Source organism: Drosophila biarmipes, chromosome 3L, assembly GCF_025231255.1.
Source record: "Drosophila biarmipes strain raj3 chromosome 3L, RU_DBia_V1.1, whole genome shotgun sequence".
NCBI lineage: Eukaryota > Metazoa > Arthropoda > Insecta > Diptera > Drosophilidae > Drosophila > Drosophila biarmipes.
The window spans coordinates 4,918,551-4,937,203 of record NC_066613.1 but is presented as its reverse complement, the minus strand read 5'-3'; the positions used below and the strand labels follow the sequence as shown (position 1 = coordinate 4,937,203).

The window sequence follows — 18,653 nt, the reverse complement described above, 5'->3', positions numbered from 1 at the left end:
TACATGTTATGGTCATTAGAATAACCATATCAAGCATTGGCAAATTATACAAGAGTGCGTTCTTCTCAAAATAATTTTGTTTTGGATTTAACTTTGAAAAATAATTTTAATTTATAAGATTTTCACTTTAAATGTTTCAAAAATATTTAATGGAGTCAATGAAAAGTTAATGAAAGACAGAACAAATCACCCAATTTGATGCCCCATCTCCGCTCAATCAGCCGGTTGGCAGCAGCAGCGCTCATTACTTTACGGGGAATATTTTCTGCTTCATCAATCTGCTGCTCATTTGGGAAGCAGTCCTGATTTCGCACATGCCTTTATCTCACGACCCGTCTCCGTCCTCAGACCAATTGCTTTACACATCAGCGTGTTCTTGTCATTGCCAAACAAAAAGAAGGAAAATGGCATCGGGAGAGGGAATTTCCCACAGGGCACATGCAGCAGCCAGCATCAGCGACGGGGAAAGCGGAAAAACGGAGGGCCATCCAAGCAGGAGTGAGATCCACAAGCCAAACAGAACGCCACACCAACATGTAAACAAACTTGCAACCTGTCCGTGGATAAATGTATGGCTGCTCTTCCCAATCTTTAAAGTGCATTAAGCCCGCAACTTCTGAACGGATTTAGTGCTAAGCACACTCTGAATGTTGTTAAACGTTTCACTCACCTCGGTGGAAACTACCCAGACAGAGCGCTAGTGAAAAAGCGCCCCTCTTAATCCAATTTCTAGCCCAAAACTGTATCGATAGTCGCGCAATAGAAGCGCAAAACTGCATGAAAGCGGGTTGCATGTGGGTTGTATGGCTCCTGGCAGTGCGTGAGTGTCCTGAATGGACCGCAGAGCCTGCCATAAGTGGATAAGGCCCTGCCGCTGGCCATACCGCCCTCGCTTTTCCATTCACCGAGCCCAACTCAACTCGACTCGAATTGCATTTTATTGAGTACAGGTCGACTTTCATTTAGGCCTAGTTCAGTTCGGTTTAGTTCGCACTCGTACACTGAGCCAAGAAATGGCGAAAAGTTAAACTACATAATTTAAAAAGTCGTTTTGTAAAGTTTAACTTCTTTGTGGATACTGAGCAGACAAATCTCGTTTGTTCCTTATAAATTTTACACGCAGATTGTAGATATTCATGTTAATTGCAGCAGGGAATACCATTTTGTAAGTTTTATTTTAAGACTTAATATGGCAACCCATTTTTTCAAGTGCAGGTCTCGCAAAAGGTGAAACTGCAAGGACAGTATATGAACGCAGGTGGAAATTGGAGCCTTATCTACAGGTTGGCCAGTTGTCAACTGGGCGGCAGATCAGCGGCCTTTTATTGCCCCAGAAAGTGGAAAAGCAGTGAGCTAGTGGGTGGAATCCCACTTTTCCAACCCCACATTCCTTTGAGGGCCCAATCATGTTTACTTAGGCACGAAAACATTTCATAATTTCCAATCAATTTCACCCGTTTTAATTACGCGTAAAATATTTAAAATTCTCGCTTCGCAAAGAGCTTGCCGCGAAATCAAAGCAAAGCATTTTCATTGCCTTCGTTCTGTTTGTTATGTATTTCGTAATTCTCTTAGGTTTTCTGTATGAAATTTTATTTGTGTGCCCCTTGGAATTGTTGTACGCCACATTAATCATGCAAATGAAATGAAACATGAAGGGGCGGAGCACTAAGGTGTGCTGAAAGGGGCGTGGAGCTCACACCCATCAATGCCAATTAACAGAAATTCCCCAAGATGCATGTGCCGGTGAATATACTTTATGAGTATCTTTTTCGTTTCGTGCGGCAAACTTGATCAGCATCAAAGGCGATTCGACCCCCAGTATTTTTGGCTGGCCAAGTGCCTAATGTGGGCTATAAATAAGGCTCTGTGGGTGGCTTTTCGGGCGGGGATGCGTGTATCTTGCAGATATGCAGGAACTCTTGCATATTTAATGAGCATGACACGGCGTAAAACTGAGGAAAACAATGGAGCTCCGAGGCAGCCAACGAAATTTGTATACCCTTCCACTCGTTGTGGAATGCAATATCTAGGAGTCCGTAAAGAAAAGACTTTAAGCCCTTCATTCGATTTTCCCGGTAAAATAAGGTTGCCAAACTTTGGCCCACTAGCTTCTCACATCCCCAGATGCAAGCATACAAATGCTAATGACAAGTTTGCCAAAAAGGACGTGTCCATGTGGGCAGAAGCCCGCTTCACATATGTACTCGGGCATGTGTATGGAACCCCGTTCAGTCAAGGTCACTCCGCTTCCTTTGCGGGAGACTGCATAAGGAGTTCAAAAAACTTTTCCCCATCCCCATCCTCATCCCCAACCGAACCCATCTGAACTAAAGCCAGAGACAACACGCCAAGCTGTTCATTCACACTCACGCGAACACAAACACGATTCCTTGGCTGCTTTTGGGCGCTGGTTCCCTAATCAGGAGCTTTTGTAATAAGCTTATCGCCCGGCGACCAGGACAGGCCAAAAACAAACTGTAGAAAGTCCCCTCTTCACGCCCCAAGTGCTGCTTGTTTCACTTAAATTATGTCGCGTAGTTTCCAGCCAAAAATCGGTTAGCCAATGGACATGTTAATTAAAGCACACTATAAAAACCTTAGTGCCAGTTGTTCAATAAACATATATTGATTTCTATACAATTAAAATATTTATGTATATTCTGCAAGTATTGTCCTTATATTTTCTATTAAGTTTTAGACACTATTTTTATTTAATTTTCTGACTCTGTGGTCTCGGGCTCTTCTGAACTCCAGTCGTGTTCAAATATGGCAACCAACCGCCTAAAAATCGCTTAAAACTTTGTACCCGCCTATTTGCAGAAGTTAAAAAAACCGAAAATACATTTCCCATTTCCCGACTAAAAGCTTTACTCTTGCAGACAGAAATCAAGGTAGGATTCAGGGGCATTAGCAATCCGGCAGTCCGACCCCACTCCAGCCGCCCGTGGAGCGAAAAAACGCAAAACAATTTTTGCTGAGTGAAAATGTTTACTCCAAAGTTGTTCCTTCCTTTCCCCATTTCCTGGCTCCGCTGGAGAGTTCAGTTTATGAGCGGGTTATTTGATTAATGTTCTTTCAACTGCTATCAGGCATGTTCGGTGAAGGAAAAGAGCCCGAGAGCAAAACTCAGCAAAGTTGGCAAGGGCTTAGCGGATATAGATGTGTCAAGCCAAAGAGGAAAGAGCATAGCAACAATTATTCGATGATTATAAAGTAGGAGGTGGGAGGAGTGTATTGATTGAGGAATACAAGTGAAAAAACTCTCGTTCATTGTCCACGAAATCCCTGAAAACTTGAGCCACCTTCCTGGAAGGAACTTTCTTAGGGTCATCCGTCTCGAGCCGGTTTGACCTGACATTTTTAATTAGGTTTAAATATTTTATCCTTAGCGGAGATAATGCGACAAGATTTGACTTTTAAATTGTTAATCGCCTTTTGGCCTAGTTTCTCAGCCCTGACACAAAGGCAATTTTTCGGCAAGTCCGTCCCATCATTCAAATGTTCTTTGTGCAAGTTTATTGACAAGCTGTAAATAATTTGGATTCCACATGATCCTGATTGCCTGGTGCCCGTAATGCAATTTACTTGACTCCTTCGAGAACGGCATAACTTTTTTCGCAACAAGGTTGGCTGACAGAAATTTCCGCCAGAATTATATTGGCAACAGAGAAAGGCCCCTTTCTTTCACACTGATCCTGCCTACAAAAGCTAGACATTTGGGATTTTGCATGAAGATTCCTGAGCTTCTTGCGCAGCAATAGTTTGTCTCAGCAGGGTACACACCCACTCTAACGCCGACAAGCTGTGGCACCGCCAGTTTTTCATGCTAGAAAAAAATGGTAACTGTGGCTGCCAAAGTTTTCATGCTAAAAAAATGTAAACTGAAGTTTATTTTTCTGATCAATACCTATCAATTGACTTTAAAAAAGTTTTCCACGCCCACTCTAAAGGCCACAATCGGTAAAACAAATAGCTGGCAGCTTTACAATGCTTTGCTGCTTGTATACCTCCAGCTCACTTTTGCTTCTTTTAGCTGAGCAACGGATATCTGATAGTCGAGGCACTCGACTATAGCGTTCTTTCTTGTATTCATAAATATTACATTTGAAATCAAATGAATACCATTATGGTTATCATCGGCATACACCACTTCTCATTCCCTTCCCCGAAGTATTTTCACAACTTCCTTCACTGTTATATAATTATAAAAAGCTTATAAGCAATCCAAAGAATTCCAAGACATAATGCAGCAACATTAATCCTTTCCCTCCACATTTGTCTCCGCAGAAAGGAGCCACGCACCGCACATTCCGTCCGCCATTCAACCGAGCCGCATGCTGACGTAATCGGAATCCAACGGAGCTAGTGGAAGGGGCGGGGCAGGCGATGTCAAAATGCCATCGGCAGATCAGATCCTGTTTGTAAATGTCACCACGACGGTGGCGGCGGCGGCTCTAACCGCTGCGGCTGCCGTGAGCACCACGAAACCCGGGAGCGGTGATGCCGTGCGGACGTATGCGGACACAGACGCGGACTTGGAAGCGGAGACGGCGGCCAACATAACCAGTTCTCTGGTGGAGGGCCTGACCACAGTGGCGGCGGCACTGAGTACGTCTCCGGCGGAAGCGGACTCCGTGGGAGAGTGTGGCGGAGCTGTGGAGGAGCTGCACGCTAGCGTCCTGGGCCTCCAACTGGCGGTGCCGGAGTGGGAGGTAATAATGATATATCGTACTGACAAGCATTTAAAAGACGAAGCTCTTCTAAAAAATGCAACATATAATAAATGAGGGGTGGCAGTTTTGCAAGCAAGATTGCCCTGCATTGGCACCACTGGAATCTGCCTACCTACTCCCAACCTGTTAGCTCTTAAACTTCTTGAGCTCCCGAGCTTGACCCATGCGGATTCCAGAGGTGCTTGCAAAGCTTTAAATTGTTCCGAAAATTTGACACGCCCATATGTTCCTATTACTTGTATATTTTGGGTGCAGGGTAAATTGGTATTGGCTCGATTTCTCTTTTTTATGTGACCTTCTCGTTTTTGCATGAATATCTTTTAGAATTGGTTAACAGAATAACAGGTGTTCGATAACAGAGCTCCAAGTCTATAAACCCATTGAGATCTTGGATAATTCGTTTCTTTAACTTTTTCCAGGCCCTGCTTACCGCCCTGGTGCTCTCAGTCATCATCGTGCTGACTATCATCGGGAACATCCTGGTGATCCTGAGTGTGTTCACCTACAAGCCGCTGCGCATCGTCCAAAACTTCTTCATTGTGTCGCTTGCGGTGGCCGATCTCACGGTGGCTCTCCTAGTGCTGCCCTTCAACGTGGCCTACTCCATTCTGGGACGCTGGGAGTTCGGCATCCACCTGTGCAAACTGTGGCTCACCTGCGACGTCCTGTGCTGCACCAGCTCCATCCTGAACCTGTGCGCCATCGCCCTCGACCGCTACTGGGCCATCACGGACCCGATTAACTACGCCCAGAAGCGGACCGTGGGCCGGGTCCTGCTGCTCATCTCGGGGGTGTGGCTGCTCTCATTACTGATCAGCAGTCCGCCACTGATCGGCTGGAACGACTGGCCGGACGAGTTCACCAGTGCCACGCCTTGCGAGCTGACCTCGCAGCGCGGCTATGTCATCTACTCCTCGCTGGGCTCCTTCTTTATTCCGCTGGCCATCATGACGATCGTCTACATCGAAATCTTCGTGGCCACGCGGCGGCGCTTGCGGGAGCGGGCCAAGGCCAACAAGCTCAACACGATTGCGCTCAAGTCCACCGAGCTGGAGCCGATGGCCAACTCCTCACCCGCCGCCGCCTCCACCTCCGGCTCCAAGTCGCGCCTCCTGACCAGCTGGCTGTGCTGCGGCAGGGATCGGCCTCAATTCGCTACGCCCATGATCCAGAACGACCAGGAGAGCATCAGCAGCGAGACCCACCAACCGCAGCAGACGCAGGATGGCTCCAAGGCGGGAGCCCAGAGCAACAGCGATCCACAGCAGCAGCACGTGGTCGTGCTGGTCAAGAAGTCGCGGCGCGCCAAGATCAAGGACTCGATCAAGCACGGCAAGGCCCGGGGCGGACGCAAGTCGCAGTCCTCGTCCACCTGCGAGCCCCACGGCGAACAACAACTCCTGCCCGCCGGAGGAAGCTGCCGGGCCAGCGAAGGACACTCCGGCGGTGGAAAGTCCGACGCTGAGATCAGCACGGAGAGCGGCAGCGACCCCAAAGGCTGCATACAGGTAAGGCGGTCCTAGAATAGCAAAGACAAATCATTGCCTACTAGTATGTAACAGGTAAAAGAAAGCGTTTCCATCTTGCCATGTCCGTCCGACCGTCCGTATGAACTGAGATCTCGGAATCTTTAAAAGCTCGAACAGTCAGACTTGGCATGCAGATTCCTGGGCTCCTACGCAGAAGGGTGCCACGCCCACTGAACTGCCCGTAATCCGCGAAAACCTGTATCGCGTACAGTTTTTATGATAGAAAAAGATTTTAACTGAAATGTTTGTCTCATCAATACCTATCAATTGACCCAATCAATCCCTATTGCTCTTGACCGATTATATTTTATAAGCTGGTGTAGCGGTCCTTTATGTTTTAAAAATCATATGGCATTTTACCTAAATGTTCGATTCCTTGGTTATAGGTCTGTGTGACTCAGGCGGACGAGCAGACGTCCCTTAAGCTCACTCCGCCGCAATCCTCGACGGGAGCCGCCGCCGTTTCCGCCACTCCGCTGCAGAAGAAGCCGAGCGGCGTGAACCAGTTCATCGAGGAGAAGCAGAAGATCTCGCTGTCCAAGGAGCGGCGGGCAGCCCGCACCCTGGGCATCATCATGGGCGTGTTCGTCATCTGCTGGCTGCCCTTCTTCCTCATGTACGTCATCCTGCCCTTCTGCCAGAGCTGCTGCCCTACGAACAAGTTCAAGAACTTTATCACCTGGTTGGGCTACATCAACTCCGGCCTGAATCCGGTCATCTACACCATTTTCAACCTGGACTACAGGAGAGCCTTCAAGAGGCTGCTGGGGTTGAATTGAGGCAGGCTGGTGGGGGTGGGGGTTAGGGCGGCGGACCTGGGCAGTGGGCGGTGGCCAAGGTTCGAGAGGGAGAGCATTACTCAGAGTTTGTGCCAAACTTAAACATTGGTTTAACCGATCATCAAGATCTCAGGCGATGGTTGGACCCCAAATGCTGAACCATCGATAAGGAAACTTCTTCGAACTTTTCTGGCGCATGATTTTAATTAGGATGTTAGGGAATTTATTCAGATCTAATTTATTGTAATTTTTTAATTTAACAGAAGTAGTTAAGTTTATCTTTTGATATTATAATGTGGAAATTCCTCAGTAATTAAACCAATTTCGTTTAGAGCCGAGATGTCTAAACATCAGTTAATTTTAAACTCAAAAACCCGTTTCAACATTAAAATCGCTCATACGAATAGAGTTGATAAACTCCCCACTGTGTCTGAGTAAATATTCCGAAAATGTTATTTGTGGTTAAAATGTAATCACTATGACTCTGTAATTCGACTCTTTAAATTCAATTTTCTCGAAATTCAATTTCTGAGATATGGGACTCCTCATTAAATGAGCGATATGTTTAGTATTATTTTAATGTTTTCCTTTCCGTTGCAGAAGTTAATGCAGTTATTGTTGTCTGAAAACGTTTCAAGCCGAAAACTAGTGCGCCAAAAAGGGAAAGGTCCGGCAAACTAAAATAAATGTAAACTGGTAAAACTGTTCAATACTCATACTGAAAGGGGTTGTGCTGGGGCTCAGATGAGGAGACATCCCTGCAGCCACCCACGCCCTATGAAGAACCCATCAAAATTACATAGCAAAGAACTACATAACCATAAAAACGTTACATTATATATACACAAGCTAGGGAACATCCCAAACGAGAAAAACATCAAATTGAATTTAATACAATTAAATTAAATGTTTAGGCACAAGATTTGTGGCAACATTCGTGTTTCACCCTACGTGTACGGAAAACCCAAAGTGGTGTTAGTTTAATTAAATCTGCGCTCAAAATATGTAAAACAAGCAAGCTAACTTCCAAGAAATAAAATATGTTTTCGAGGCATTACTTTAACGATTTGTATTTAAATGTAATTAAATTGTAGGTTAACAAACACTAAACCGCTGTACTTAATGTATACTTTCAAATACGCTTTGAACTATTTGTTAAATGATGTATTGATTAATTGTTTTTATGACACAGCAACAATTGTGTTGAGTGGGCAGCTGAAAGCTTGCGCATCGAAACTTACTTAATATAGATAAACGTTTAACTGCACTTTGCGGAATGCAACAGAATTAGCGAAATGGAGTACTATAAATCGATGTATAAACTCAAGTACATGCTATATCGTATATATCACACTTTATGTCTTTTAACGACGAAGTACGATAGTTTCACTAATTAACTTGTTTAACGAGCAAATGCAAGCTAAGCGTAAACGAAACCAACAAAAGACAGATTCGAATTAAAGTTACAAAAGAACATTTTCTTTTGAATTTGTGTTTCAATTAAACGATCGATATATTTTATTGATCTTGCGGGGAAAATTTTAAGCAAAAGGTGAGAAAACTTCATAATATTAACTTTAAAATAAAGAAATTCTTCGAAGTAATACATACTTACTCAAAACTTATTTACTCGTAACCGTTGTCTGCCAAAAAGTCGTCCAAAACCAAAAACGACAACATTTGTGGTGGCAAAATTTGTTTGAAGTTTTCGGACGGAGATGAAGACCTCCGAAAAAATGTCAAACTATTGCCCAAAAAATAATTCATTTTATATATTTTGTGAGCTGTCGAGCATTTTCGACCAACAAATATGAAAATGTTCAAAAACCGAGAAGGATTTTTTGTTAAATTTGCAAACTATGAAACAAGGTATTATAATGTAGTCTCTTTTTGTTTTTTAAATCTTATTGTCTTCGTCTTTGACAGCTGAAGCTGTAACAACAGTATCTATTACAGCATTCGTTTCTGTTCTTTTTTGAAGATATACTATTTACATTTTATTTGTTATTTATAATTGTTTGTTCTTATTCAAGATAGTGTCGCCTCAAAATTAAACGCTTCAAATTTAAATTTAATCAACAATAGACCTTCAAACAATAATGGTCTGAAAATATAATTTTTTGGGCCAGTTTTTCTTGTACCTGACCTTAATAATCTGGTTCCACTGAATCCCAGTCAACAGGTACTCACTTAATTATTTACAATCCTATCAAGACTATAATTTAAGGTAACTGTAGTTTTCATCGACTTATCGTATCATTTCATATTCTGACAGTTTGCATATCGGGACTAAAAAGCCAAATACGTGTATTATTTTGTACGTACTACGTATCCTTGCGGTGTAAATAATTAATTGTATCGATTTATATATATATATATATATATAAAACATAAGCTACCGAGCTAAAACTCAACTGATATCCACTCTTGTGACGAGGGGGTCTGTACACTCGACTGGCAGTGATTTTTGTAGTTTGCGTTTTCTAACACCAACCAACACATTTTTTTAAATGAAAGTACCTCTCGCGGTAGTTTAGTGTCGAGTTTTTATATTTCGGAATGTTACCCAACCTTTACCAGAACTCGAGATAGAAACATTATTTTCTGAATTCCGACGAGCACCAGCGCTAGCTAGTTTCCCGCAACTATCGGATCAGGTCCGATTGCCATTCTCAGGGAACGAATCTCTCAGGTAGCGCGCCTGTCTCCCATCCCTAGCGAAGTGACGGCTTGAATTGTATTGTTGAGATTTAAATTTCTTGGACTGGCGGCAAAAGGACAGGGCTTGATCCCAAACACCAGTTACCTGCGGAAGCAGATTTCCGCGAAGACAGCCGCGGACGCAGGCAGGCAGAACACGCAGGATAACCCAGTGATGTATATAAGCAATAGCTGCCCTGCAGAGACCAGCCAGACCATGGAAACTTCGGGAGCGGTGAATACGTGTGCGGAGGGAGACCAGCTGCCCCTGCAGTGCTCGGTGTCCTCCCTGGACATGGAAAGCGAAAGCGACCTTTCGCTGGCCTTCGACCGCGAGGAGCAGTCCCCGGACGGCAGCTGCGACGAGCTGCCGGCCTTCGAGTTCCGCGCCTTCTCGCCCCACGGACGCACCCCGTCGCCCATCGACGACCTTAACCTGTCGGACATCGAGACGCCCAAGCACCCGCTGAGACACCAGCTCCCTGCGGACGAGGAGGAGCCCTCCCGCCAGAACGACCCCCAGTTCGTCGCCCTGCATGAAATCAACGCTCAGATCAGTCCGCCCAGCGACTGCGACGACTCTAACAGTCTGGAGACGATTTTCGAGGGCGTATTCTTAAGCACTCCGCCTCGCGAGAAGGCTGCCAGTTCCGGCAGTTCCCGCTTTACACCCAAACGCAGCCGCGCGAATCTCATTGAGCTGATGGCCATCGGCAACCGGCTGCACGGTGGCAAAGAGAACCAGTCGCCGGGAGCGCGAGTCAACAGCCTGCAGTCGCCATCGCCGCTTAAGGACCCCACCTAGTGACGCCTCCCACCCCATTCCAACCAAAGCCTTGGAGACCTCGCTCAGACTGCAATCGATGATCTACACTAAGTTACGATTTACCTGACTGTAGGTACTATCCCAGCGGCCAGCAGGTGTACACCCTAGTGTGTATCCTCGGCTGATCCTTCACCTTACCTACGTGCCCTGCGTTTTTCTATGTCAGGCTAGAAGTTTTTGTAGTGGTAAATAATGATTGTCTTTCCATGTTTTAAGCATTAACCCAAATATCGGTTGCATTTGCGGGCAGATAGTACAGGTAGCCCGGAGGGACAGCTAATCCGCGGTACCTGTCCAAGGCGGTTAATAAAACATACTGAAACTATTCATAAAACACTGGATTCCATGAGTTATTTCCAAGAATTAAAGAAATAAATAAATGATTTCGATTTAAACTTGAATACGATATTTAAAAACTTTGTTTTCCAAAAAGGCACATTGGATTGCAGATTATTTTTCTGAAATTCAGAAATCAAAATTAAGTAGTAACACACTCGAAGCTGAATACCAAACTGAATTTAATAGTAATTTTTAGTACCTTAGGGCTAGGATCTATTTTATCTATAAGTAATATGCCTTAGCGATAGTTTGTGTAAAGTAGTATAAAAATAAGTATTTTTGTGAAGATATCTTATTGGAAGATACTGAAGCACCACATGGAAGAGCTGGTTGCGAATTCTAATTTGGAAGCATACTAAAAACTTAAAAAGAATAAAGGACGAGCATTTTAGAAATATACAGTAATAAAATCGGGAATGTTTCATAGTTTATAGAACACATTCGAAAGTAATACGGCGCCAGGATTCAACTTCTAAATTTTGTAAGCAGTGATACAAAGTCAAATAACGGATGAGGTAGTAATCCAGGTTATCTCTTCGTTGCCTTTGGTCCTATATGGCAGTCTTAAACCCACTCCGACCCGCCGTGCAGTTCGCATCCAATCAGAAATTCTTTGAATGCCGCGACGCGGAAAACACCTTGACGCGTAGCAACCCTGGGTTGACCTCCTGCCATCTGAAATGCCAAATATTTAGATGACCTTTATTCAAATGTGGTTTTCCCACTCACCGCAAACGTCGTTCGCCCAACCTGGACTTGACCCTGTTCTTAATGGTGGACACTCCGTTGGCGCTGTGTAGCCCACGGCCTGTGATGATGAATACGTGCTTGTAGACGCGTGTGGTGTTACGCAGCACAGTTATGTGCCGGTCAAGAAATAGATCCAGGCAGCTGATCGCCTCTACCTTGTGCAGGTAATGCAGGTCCAGCAGATCCGGATTGTTCTGGGTGTGTCGATGCACTTCCATGATACAGTTAGCCGCCCTCTGGTTGAAGACGTCAATCTTCTGCTTATGCAAGTTGGCTATCTCAGAGTAGTAAAGCGCTACGCTACCATTGCCGCGCTGCACCGCCTGTTTGGCCTTCAGGTAGCATTCGGCTTTAAGCTGAGAGTGATGGGCGGCCATGTTCCGTGTCTCCTCGAAGTCGCGGAGAGCAGCGCACTTAGCCTCTTCATGCAGCAGGGGCGACCGACTTATGGTGGAAGAGCTGGAACTAGAACGCTGGCCTTGGCCAGAGGAGTTCTGTTGCAATTGTTTTTGCTGCTGCTGTTTCTGCTCTTCCAACGCAACTTCTGCACTTAGTTTCTCACCCTCGCGTAGAGCCTTTTCATACAGCTCCGCTTCGCTCAGCGTGCTGTGAACATTGCTGTCCAAGACCTCGACGGTTTGGCCGTAGTTGCTGCCAGTGGCCGCAAAGATCTCGAGAACAGTGTCGGTGGGGATGTCGGGGAACGTCTCACACAATTTCATCTTGGTCAGGTGTGTGGCGATGTCGTTGGGCGGCTGTTTGCGAGCGGCCAACTCGGCTGCCTTCTTGGCGGCCATCTTTTCGCTGTTATAAATGGTCCAGGCCAGCTCCATGTCCAACAGCTCACCCACATTGCTCGGGGACTCTGTGCAATCAGCGTAGCCCGGATGCTTCAGCAAGCGAGCGAACTGCTCGTCATCACGCAGTGTCTGCTGGCGCTGTTCCTCTAGCTGGTTGTACACTGCCTCCATCCACAGCATGTAAAGTTGCTTGGCCAGCTGACGCGGCACAAATATTTTTGTGGTCATTGGCAACTCCTGCTCCGGCGGCAACATCTCGTCGTCCGTGTGAAACTGGGCGCGCAACTGCTCAATAAGAGTGCCTCCCAAGTCCATTTCCAGCAGAGTATTGTCTTCAGGGTCCTCATCCTCCGGCTCTTCCGGCTCCGCTGCTTCGTTCGCTTCTGGAAACTTGGGCACGATAGGTTGATCCAGGACTCCATTACGGATGTCGCGGATTTTACGCGTGTGCTCTGAGTATTGTTCGTCGCCTAATATGATATGTAAAGACAATTTAAAATTAGTAAATTACTTGTTCAGCTATCTCATCATCTATAATATGATTGTATCTCACCTAAAACAAAGCAATTTTGGATTTGAAGCTGCAATTCTTTGTTGGTGGGGGCCGAAATTCTTTTGTTGCGTGGCTGTCGTTGCGGCTTAGGAGCGTTTTTAGATGTTGGTGGTGTTGGTGACGAGGAAACAGGAGTGCCAACTGATGATTCTTGGCTCCCCACCGACTTATCGCAGCCGCATTGAAACTGCAACGCCTCCTCGGAATTGACTGTTTCCCCCAATCCGAACTGATCGGATCCTGTGGCAGCGTTAAGCTCGTCCTCCTTCAGCAAAATATCCACAGCCCAATCCACGTCCGCCTGGCAATTGACAAACAGATCCCAGAGCCCCGTCAGCTGTTTGTTGGGATACATCTGTCGCAGAAGTGCAAATCCTCCCGGTTCATTGCGACAGTCTAAGCAGTGCCTCTGAAACAGCTTTGCATTACTGGACTCCTCCTTCGATGCTTCCTCTTCTGTTTTGCTCTCGTCGCGAAGAAGCTCGATCAGGGATACCTCGCTTTTTGTTGAACTTGGAGCAGCCGGTGCGTCCGGAACTGCCGAAACCGCCGAGACCCCTAAATCTGCTGAATCCGCTGTCTGGATCCAGTATGACGGTGCACTTTGTTCGTAGGGCACCCACGTTTGGGCATTGGCATTCAGCTTGAAGGTGTGATCTGGAGGCGCTGGGGCTGAAGCTTCCAATGGCTTGTTCTCCTCAAAAGAAGTAATGACCGGCACCGATGGAAGAGGCGGGTACTTGCGGATTTGCGGAAGTTCTACCGAGTACTTTGTATCCTTCATTAACTGTTGGAAAAAAGAATCTTCATTATTATTTGTAAAGTTTAATACATATTTACATTTGTCATAGATGTACATTTTACTTCGGAAAACAGTGGACAACTTAAAGATTTGGAGTTGACATAAGAATCATACCTTTATGAGATCACCTGCAGTAGTGCGCTCAAAGCGCTCCAGCATACGCTGGATGCTCTCCCGTGGGACGTTGTGAGCATTCTTCTGGGCCAGCTTGCTGGCTGACTTGCACCAACTGGTCTGCGGCTCGAGCAGCTCAATGACGTAGCCGTGACGCACTGCAGTCTGAACGTAGGGCTGCATCTCCCACACCATCGTGTTGGTGTTGTCCACAATGATGGGGCTCCAGCCGCATGCGGCCTTCTCGCTCACTCGCCGCTGATTCCACTCGTGGGCGGCTGGGAGCAGGGTGGGATTGAAATCATAACCGCGGCGCGTCCAGAAGTAGTCGTCTGAGCTGAAAACGAAGTCGTGGACCTTGTGCCGCTCGAGCAGGTGGGCTTGGCGCAGCAGGGTTTCGGCCAGAGTGGACTTCCCACTGCCCGGAGGACCCCGCATGATTATCATCAGCTTGTGGCCCGCCTCCGCTCGCTGGCAGATCGAGTTTAGCTGTTTGGTGCTCTGGTTGTTGTTCATGCTGCTGGAGGGGCACATTCTGATGGAGCCCGGAGCTCCGGCAGAGGCGTATTTCCTGGGAGTACCGGCGCTTTTGCTGCGGCTGCCATTGTTATTGTTGCTGCCCACCAAGAGCGCCAAATCCGCTTGCTCAGCGGAATTTCTCGCCGTCGACATGGCGTTCGCTTGCTTTTGGGTTGTTTGTTCTGTGAAAGGCGATCTATTAGAGTGGTTCGACCCACGTAATGCGCAGTAATCAGCACACTCCCCCGCCCCCAAAACCCCCTTATCGGATCCGGGTCCCCAACTCACCAATGTCTGACCAGTCGGATCCCGAGATCCCGGAACTGCGGATTGGAGCTGACTTCCTCTAGCTACTTTGCTGGATCCACATGCAACGTGTCTCCGGCGGACTCGGACCACTTCGTTTGTTTATTTCCAGGAAACAGGGATCTCTCATTACATCCGCGAAATTGGTGCATTGCCAAATGGGAAAACCACGTCCGTGCGGAGGCTATCGATGGCGCTTTCGGTCACGCGTTATCGATAACTAACAGTGCTGCCAGCTCTCCGTTGAAGCAGCATGAAACAGCTAACTTGAACGTTGATTGTAGACTACTTAACAGACGAACTTGGTTCAAACAAGAAAGGATGTTAACTTCGGCAAGCCGTAGTTTGTATACCCTTGCAGTTATAAGAAATACCTCAGAGACCTCAGAGATATTAAAAAAATGATTTCATTCTATTTTCAGACCATTTTTTTTACATCTATATGTTAGAGTAGTCCGATTTTTATTATATTGAAATCGAAATTCTTAAAAAAATGAAAAATTCTATTCCCAATATTATAAGATAATATGTCAAAAACCCTCAAAGCTAATTTTTGTTTCATATTATTTTCCCACCATTTTTCCGATCGTTCCTATGACAGCTATGGATATAGTCGTCCGATTTTGATAAAATTTAATTCGAAATTTAAAACCAACTACAAAATGTTATTTCCAAGCGTAGGAAGTTATATGTTAAAAAACACCAAAGGTATAATTATAGATACAGTTGTCCGATCCGGCTGGTTCCGACTTATACACTACCTGCAATAGATAGAAGACTTTTGGGAAGTTTTAGCCAGATAGCTTTAAAACTAAGAGACTAGTTTGCGTAGAAACGGACGGACAGACGGACATGACAGGCTCGACTCCTCTAGTGACGCTGATCAAGAATATATATACTTTATGGGATCGGAAACGTATCCTTCACTGCGTTGCAAACTTCTGACTGAAATCATTATACCCTGTGCAAGGGTATAAACATTACAAGGTCTGAAGCCTTTTGGCTGTAGACTAATGAATCAAACAATAAACACAAAAAATTCAAATTCGTGAAGTTTCCTTTAAAAGATCTGGTAAATCACTTGCTCACATACTATTTAATTTGTTTTTCTTTTTATGAGTATTTTAAAACAATTCATTTTCGTGTTTGGAGAACATGAGGCTTGTGAGAATTTTTCGAAAGTTAACAGCGTTAAACAGAGGAAAATTCAAATTCGTGCAGTTTATTTTAAAAGATCTGTGAAATCTCTTGCTCACTTACTATTTATTTTGTTTTTCTTTTTATGAGTTGTAAGAAAAACAAAAGCAACAGAAGTTGTGCAGTATTTAAAAATTAACTTCCCGATCTTTTCAACAAATAGGAACAAAAAAAGCTTAGAAATAATTGTGTTAGCTGATCGTTTTATTTTATTGGGTTTTTAAGATACTTCACAAATTGTTTTTACTTTGATTAAACAAAATGTTTTTACAAAAATGTACAAAAATATTTTTTAGAATCGTAAAAAATAATCATTGATTTTAGGAAAAAAAAGGTGCTCGTTTTACTATGCCTTTACAAGCTCCACGGCATCTCTAGAAAAAATGGGAATTTATCTTTTTCTATGACTTTGGCGGCACTACTCGGTCCAAAGTAAATTTATAAATATTCTTCAACGGAGACACCAGGTATGAATAAGTTTTTGACGCAGTCCAGTTCCAGCTTGCAGTAACACCATTTATTGCAGTGGTTGTCGAAGCAGTTGCGGCCGGCTTTACAGTGTTCCTAAAACAGTTGGACGTCCAATTCCATCCAGAGGTTGCTCCTTTGACTATCACTTTTACAGAGCTCGTTACGGTCGGGTTTACGGTGTCGCTAACTCCTCTACACGTGATTTTTATAACATCTTTGGCAGCAGAATAATATCCCATTTCCTTCTTGGGCTCTGGTTTGGCCGACGAAAATAAATGATGTGGTGTATAGTATAGCACGCAGGCGGAGGCCATACATAATGGAGCTAACACAATGAGTACTTTGTAAACTGGAACCAACTTTGGAGTCTTTGGTGGGTTTTTTAAAGGCGCTGCAGAACTCGGGATACTCGGGTTAGATTCCAGAACTGGTGGTGCTATCTGTGATTCGTGTGAAATGTTTTTAGATGTGAATCGTTTCTTTGTGACTTCACTAAAAGCCCTTGAAGCTGCCGAAATGGCAGAGGAGCTTGAAGATATTACACCAGCCAAACTAACTCGCCATACACTAAACGCCTTCAATGTTCCTTTTTCTATGACTTTGGCGGAACCTCTTGCAGCAGAAGACAAGGCCGAGCTGGAACCTTGAACTAATCCAGTGACGGATCTTTGTGCAGTCCTGCCTAAATTTGATCTAATGGGCAGCATTTTGGATTCAGTGTACTTTCAACCTTTCGTGGCACCCTTAACCAATGATATTTTCAGGTTCGCTAGGGCCGGGCTTACGGCAGCAGAGCCCTTTCCAATGGACGACGCGGTCCATTTCCAGTATTTGAGAAGACCTGCGCCAGTTTTCTTAGTTACTTCGTTGGCAGCAGCGGAATATCCTGTTGACGGCCCCTGTTTTATTGTTTCTGCAAAAACTGTTTTTGAGGCGGAAGATAGGCCGGCTTGTGATCCCTGGGTTAATGTTTTGGCCACTACTCCCGCAGCAGCAGTCAAAGCAGTTTTCGGTTCCTGCGGTAGGGGTTTAGCAACAACATTGGCTGCAGAAGTTAAAGAAGCGCTGGAGACCACAGAAGACACGGCGCGCGGACCTTGGGTAACTGTTTTGGCAACTACATCGGCAGCAGCAGATAGAGACCCTTTTAGAGCTTTAGAGGACAGTCGAACACTTGTTCCTGAAGTCAATCTGCCAATACGCAGTACAGCCTTGGATCTCAAAGCGGCTAGCCAAGAGACCAATGTCCACAAGGAGGCGGGGTGGATTTCACTGAGTTCCTGGACGGCACTTTGTGGAACGTCTGCCTCAGGGATTGTAACTGGAACCGTAACTGGGATCGACGGAGGAGATCTTTGCATTATTCTGTAGGACACGTAGGCCCCCACAACCACGCCACCGACAAATATAGCCACTTTAAACTTTCCGTAAACATTTTCTGGATCGGGTCCGGAGGGCATTGGGAACCATCTCCTTGCCAACCTAAGCATTTTACCGGACCCAGTATAGTTTTCGACGCAATTGACAGTCCCCGGGTCTCTTGTTTGCACAGTGAAGGAATCGTAGGAGGCACGGTTTTTGGCGTCCCTCAGAGCCGCTTGGTAAGCTTGGTAGATCGCGCGGAACTGCCCCGCTCCATTCGGGTTTTTGTCCGGATGCCATAGCAGCGACAACTTACGAAAAGCCTCCTTTATCTCATCTTCGGTGGCGTTTCTTGGCAAATCCAAAACGTTGTAGGGATCTTGGCCAAAGTCACTCATTGTGATCGTGCACTGGAAAGAACTGCAAGTACATATGGGCGTAAGCATGTCTGGAAATATTTACCTTCAATTAGTACGTGGAGAATTCCCTCTTAATATCTTTCTGGTTGAAGCTCTTCGATAGATAAGTCCTACTTTCGATTGTCGATACTTCCGGGCGATGGACTATATGTACTTATACGCGCACATATGCATTTTGTGCTATCGGTAAAACAAGTACCTAAAATCGACCAACAGTCATTTCAGACATTTTTTACGTTTGCCTCAGGAAAGGTTCTAGGCTTTCCAACCAATACATTTTGCAAATACCAAACATTACTCTTGTTTAAGGCGTGGGCAGTATCCTTTCTGTAATAGAACGATGACTTAAAGGAAAAAGTCATCCTGATAGGGCGACGATGTTGATCATTTTCCAGTGAATTTGCACCGTCGATCACCTTTTAGGTAGTATATACATATGTACATAAGCTGT

The 18,653-nt window shown here is 45.3% G+C and overlaps 4 protein-coding genes across 7 annotated transcripts in view; 2 read left to right on the top strand and 2 right to left on the bottom strand.

The window, feature by feature from the left end:
- The window catches only part of LOC108030903 (tyramine/octopamine receptor), a 45,418-nt gene extending 36,898 nt beyond the window's left edge, over window positions 1–8,520 (top strand). For both annotated transcript variants that reach the window (XM_044095063.2, XM_017104081.3), the window contains 3 exons: window positions 4,291–4,715; window positions 5,156–6,244; window positions 6,652–8,520. In XM_044095063.2, coding sequence (XP_043950998.1) covers window positions 4,398–4,715; window positions 5,156–6,244; window positions 6,652–7,044 — 1,800 coding nt within the window. In that variant the 5' untranslated portion in view covers window positions 4,291–4,397 and the 3' untranslated portion in view covers window positions 7,045–8,520. The remainder of the gene's footprint in view (window positions 1–4,290; window positions 4,716–5,155; window positions 6,245–6,651) is intronic.
- Window positions 8,521–9,751: 1,231 nt separating this feature from the next.
- Window positions 9,752–10,971, top strand: LOC108030864 (uncharacterized). The gene has a single exon (XM_017104010.3). It carries the CDS (start codon window positions 9,920–9,922, stop codon window positions 10,547–10,549), a length of 630 nt encoding a protein of 209 aa, XP_016959499.1. The 5' UTR covers window positions 9,752–9,919; the 3' UTR covers window positions 10,550–10,971.
- A 99-nt stretch (window positions 10,972–11,070) lies between these two features.
- On the bottom strand, window positions 11,071–14,970 carry LOC108030863 (uncharacterized). Of its 2 annotated transcripts, XM_017104009.3 has the most exons (5): window positions 14,736–14,970; window positions 13,929–14,629; window positions 13,013–13,799; window positions 11,639–12,929; window positions 11,071–11,584 (listed from the first exon to the last, which is right to left on the bottom strand). In XM_017104009.3, the coding sequence occupies exons 2-5, from the start codon at window positions 14,598–14,600 to the stop codon at window positions 11,512–11,514; spliced, it is 2,823 nt and encodes a 940-aa protein (XP_016959498.1). In that variant the 5' UTR covers window positions 14,601–14,629; window positions 14,736–14,970; the 3' UTR covers window positions 11,071–11,511. The 2 variants fall into 2 exon arrangements, with proteins under 2 accessions (XP_016959498.1, XP_050742673.1); XM_050886716.1 differs by lacking the exon at window positions 14,736–14,970 and having other exon boundaries at window positions 13,929–14,643.
- Window positions 14,971–16,133: 1,163 nt separating this feature from the next.
- Window positions 16,134–18,401, bottom strand: LOC127010476 (uncharacterized). 2 transcript variants are annotated; one of them, XM_044094794.2, is made up of 2 exons: window positions 18,246–18,401; window positions 16,134–18,203 (listed from the first exon to the last, which is right to left on the bottom strand). In XM_044094794.2, exon 2 carries the CDS (start codon window positions 18,179–18,181, stop codon window positions 17,147–17,149), a length of 1,035 nt encoding a protein of 344 aa, XP_043950729.1. In that variant the 5' UTR covers window positions 18,182–18,203; window positions 18,246–18,401; the 3' UTR covers window positions 16,134–17,146. The 2 variants fall into 2 exon arrangements, with proteins under 2 accessions (XP_043950729.1, XP_043950728.1); XM_044094793.2 differs by having other exon boundaries at window positions 16,134–18,193.
- Window positions 18,402–18,653: the final 252 nt, after the last annotated feature.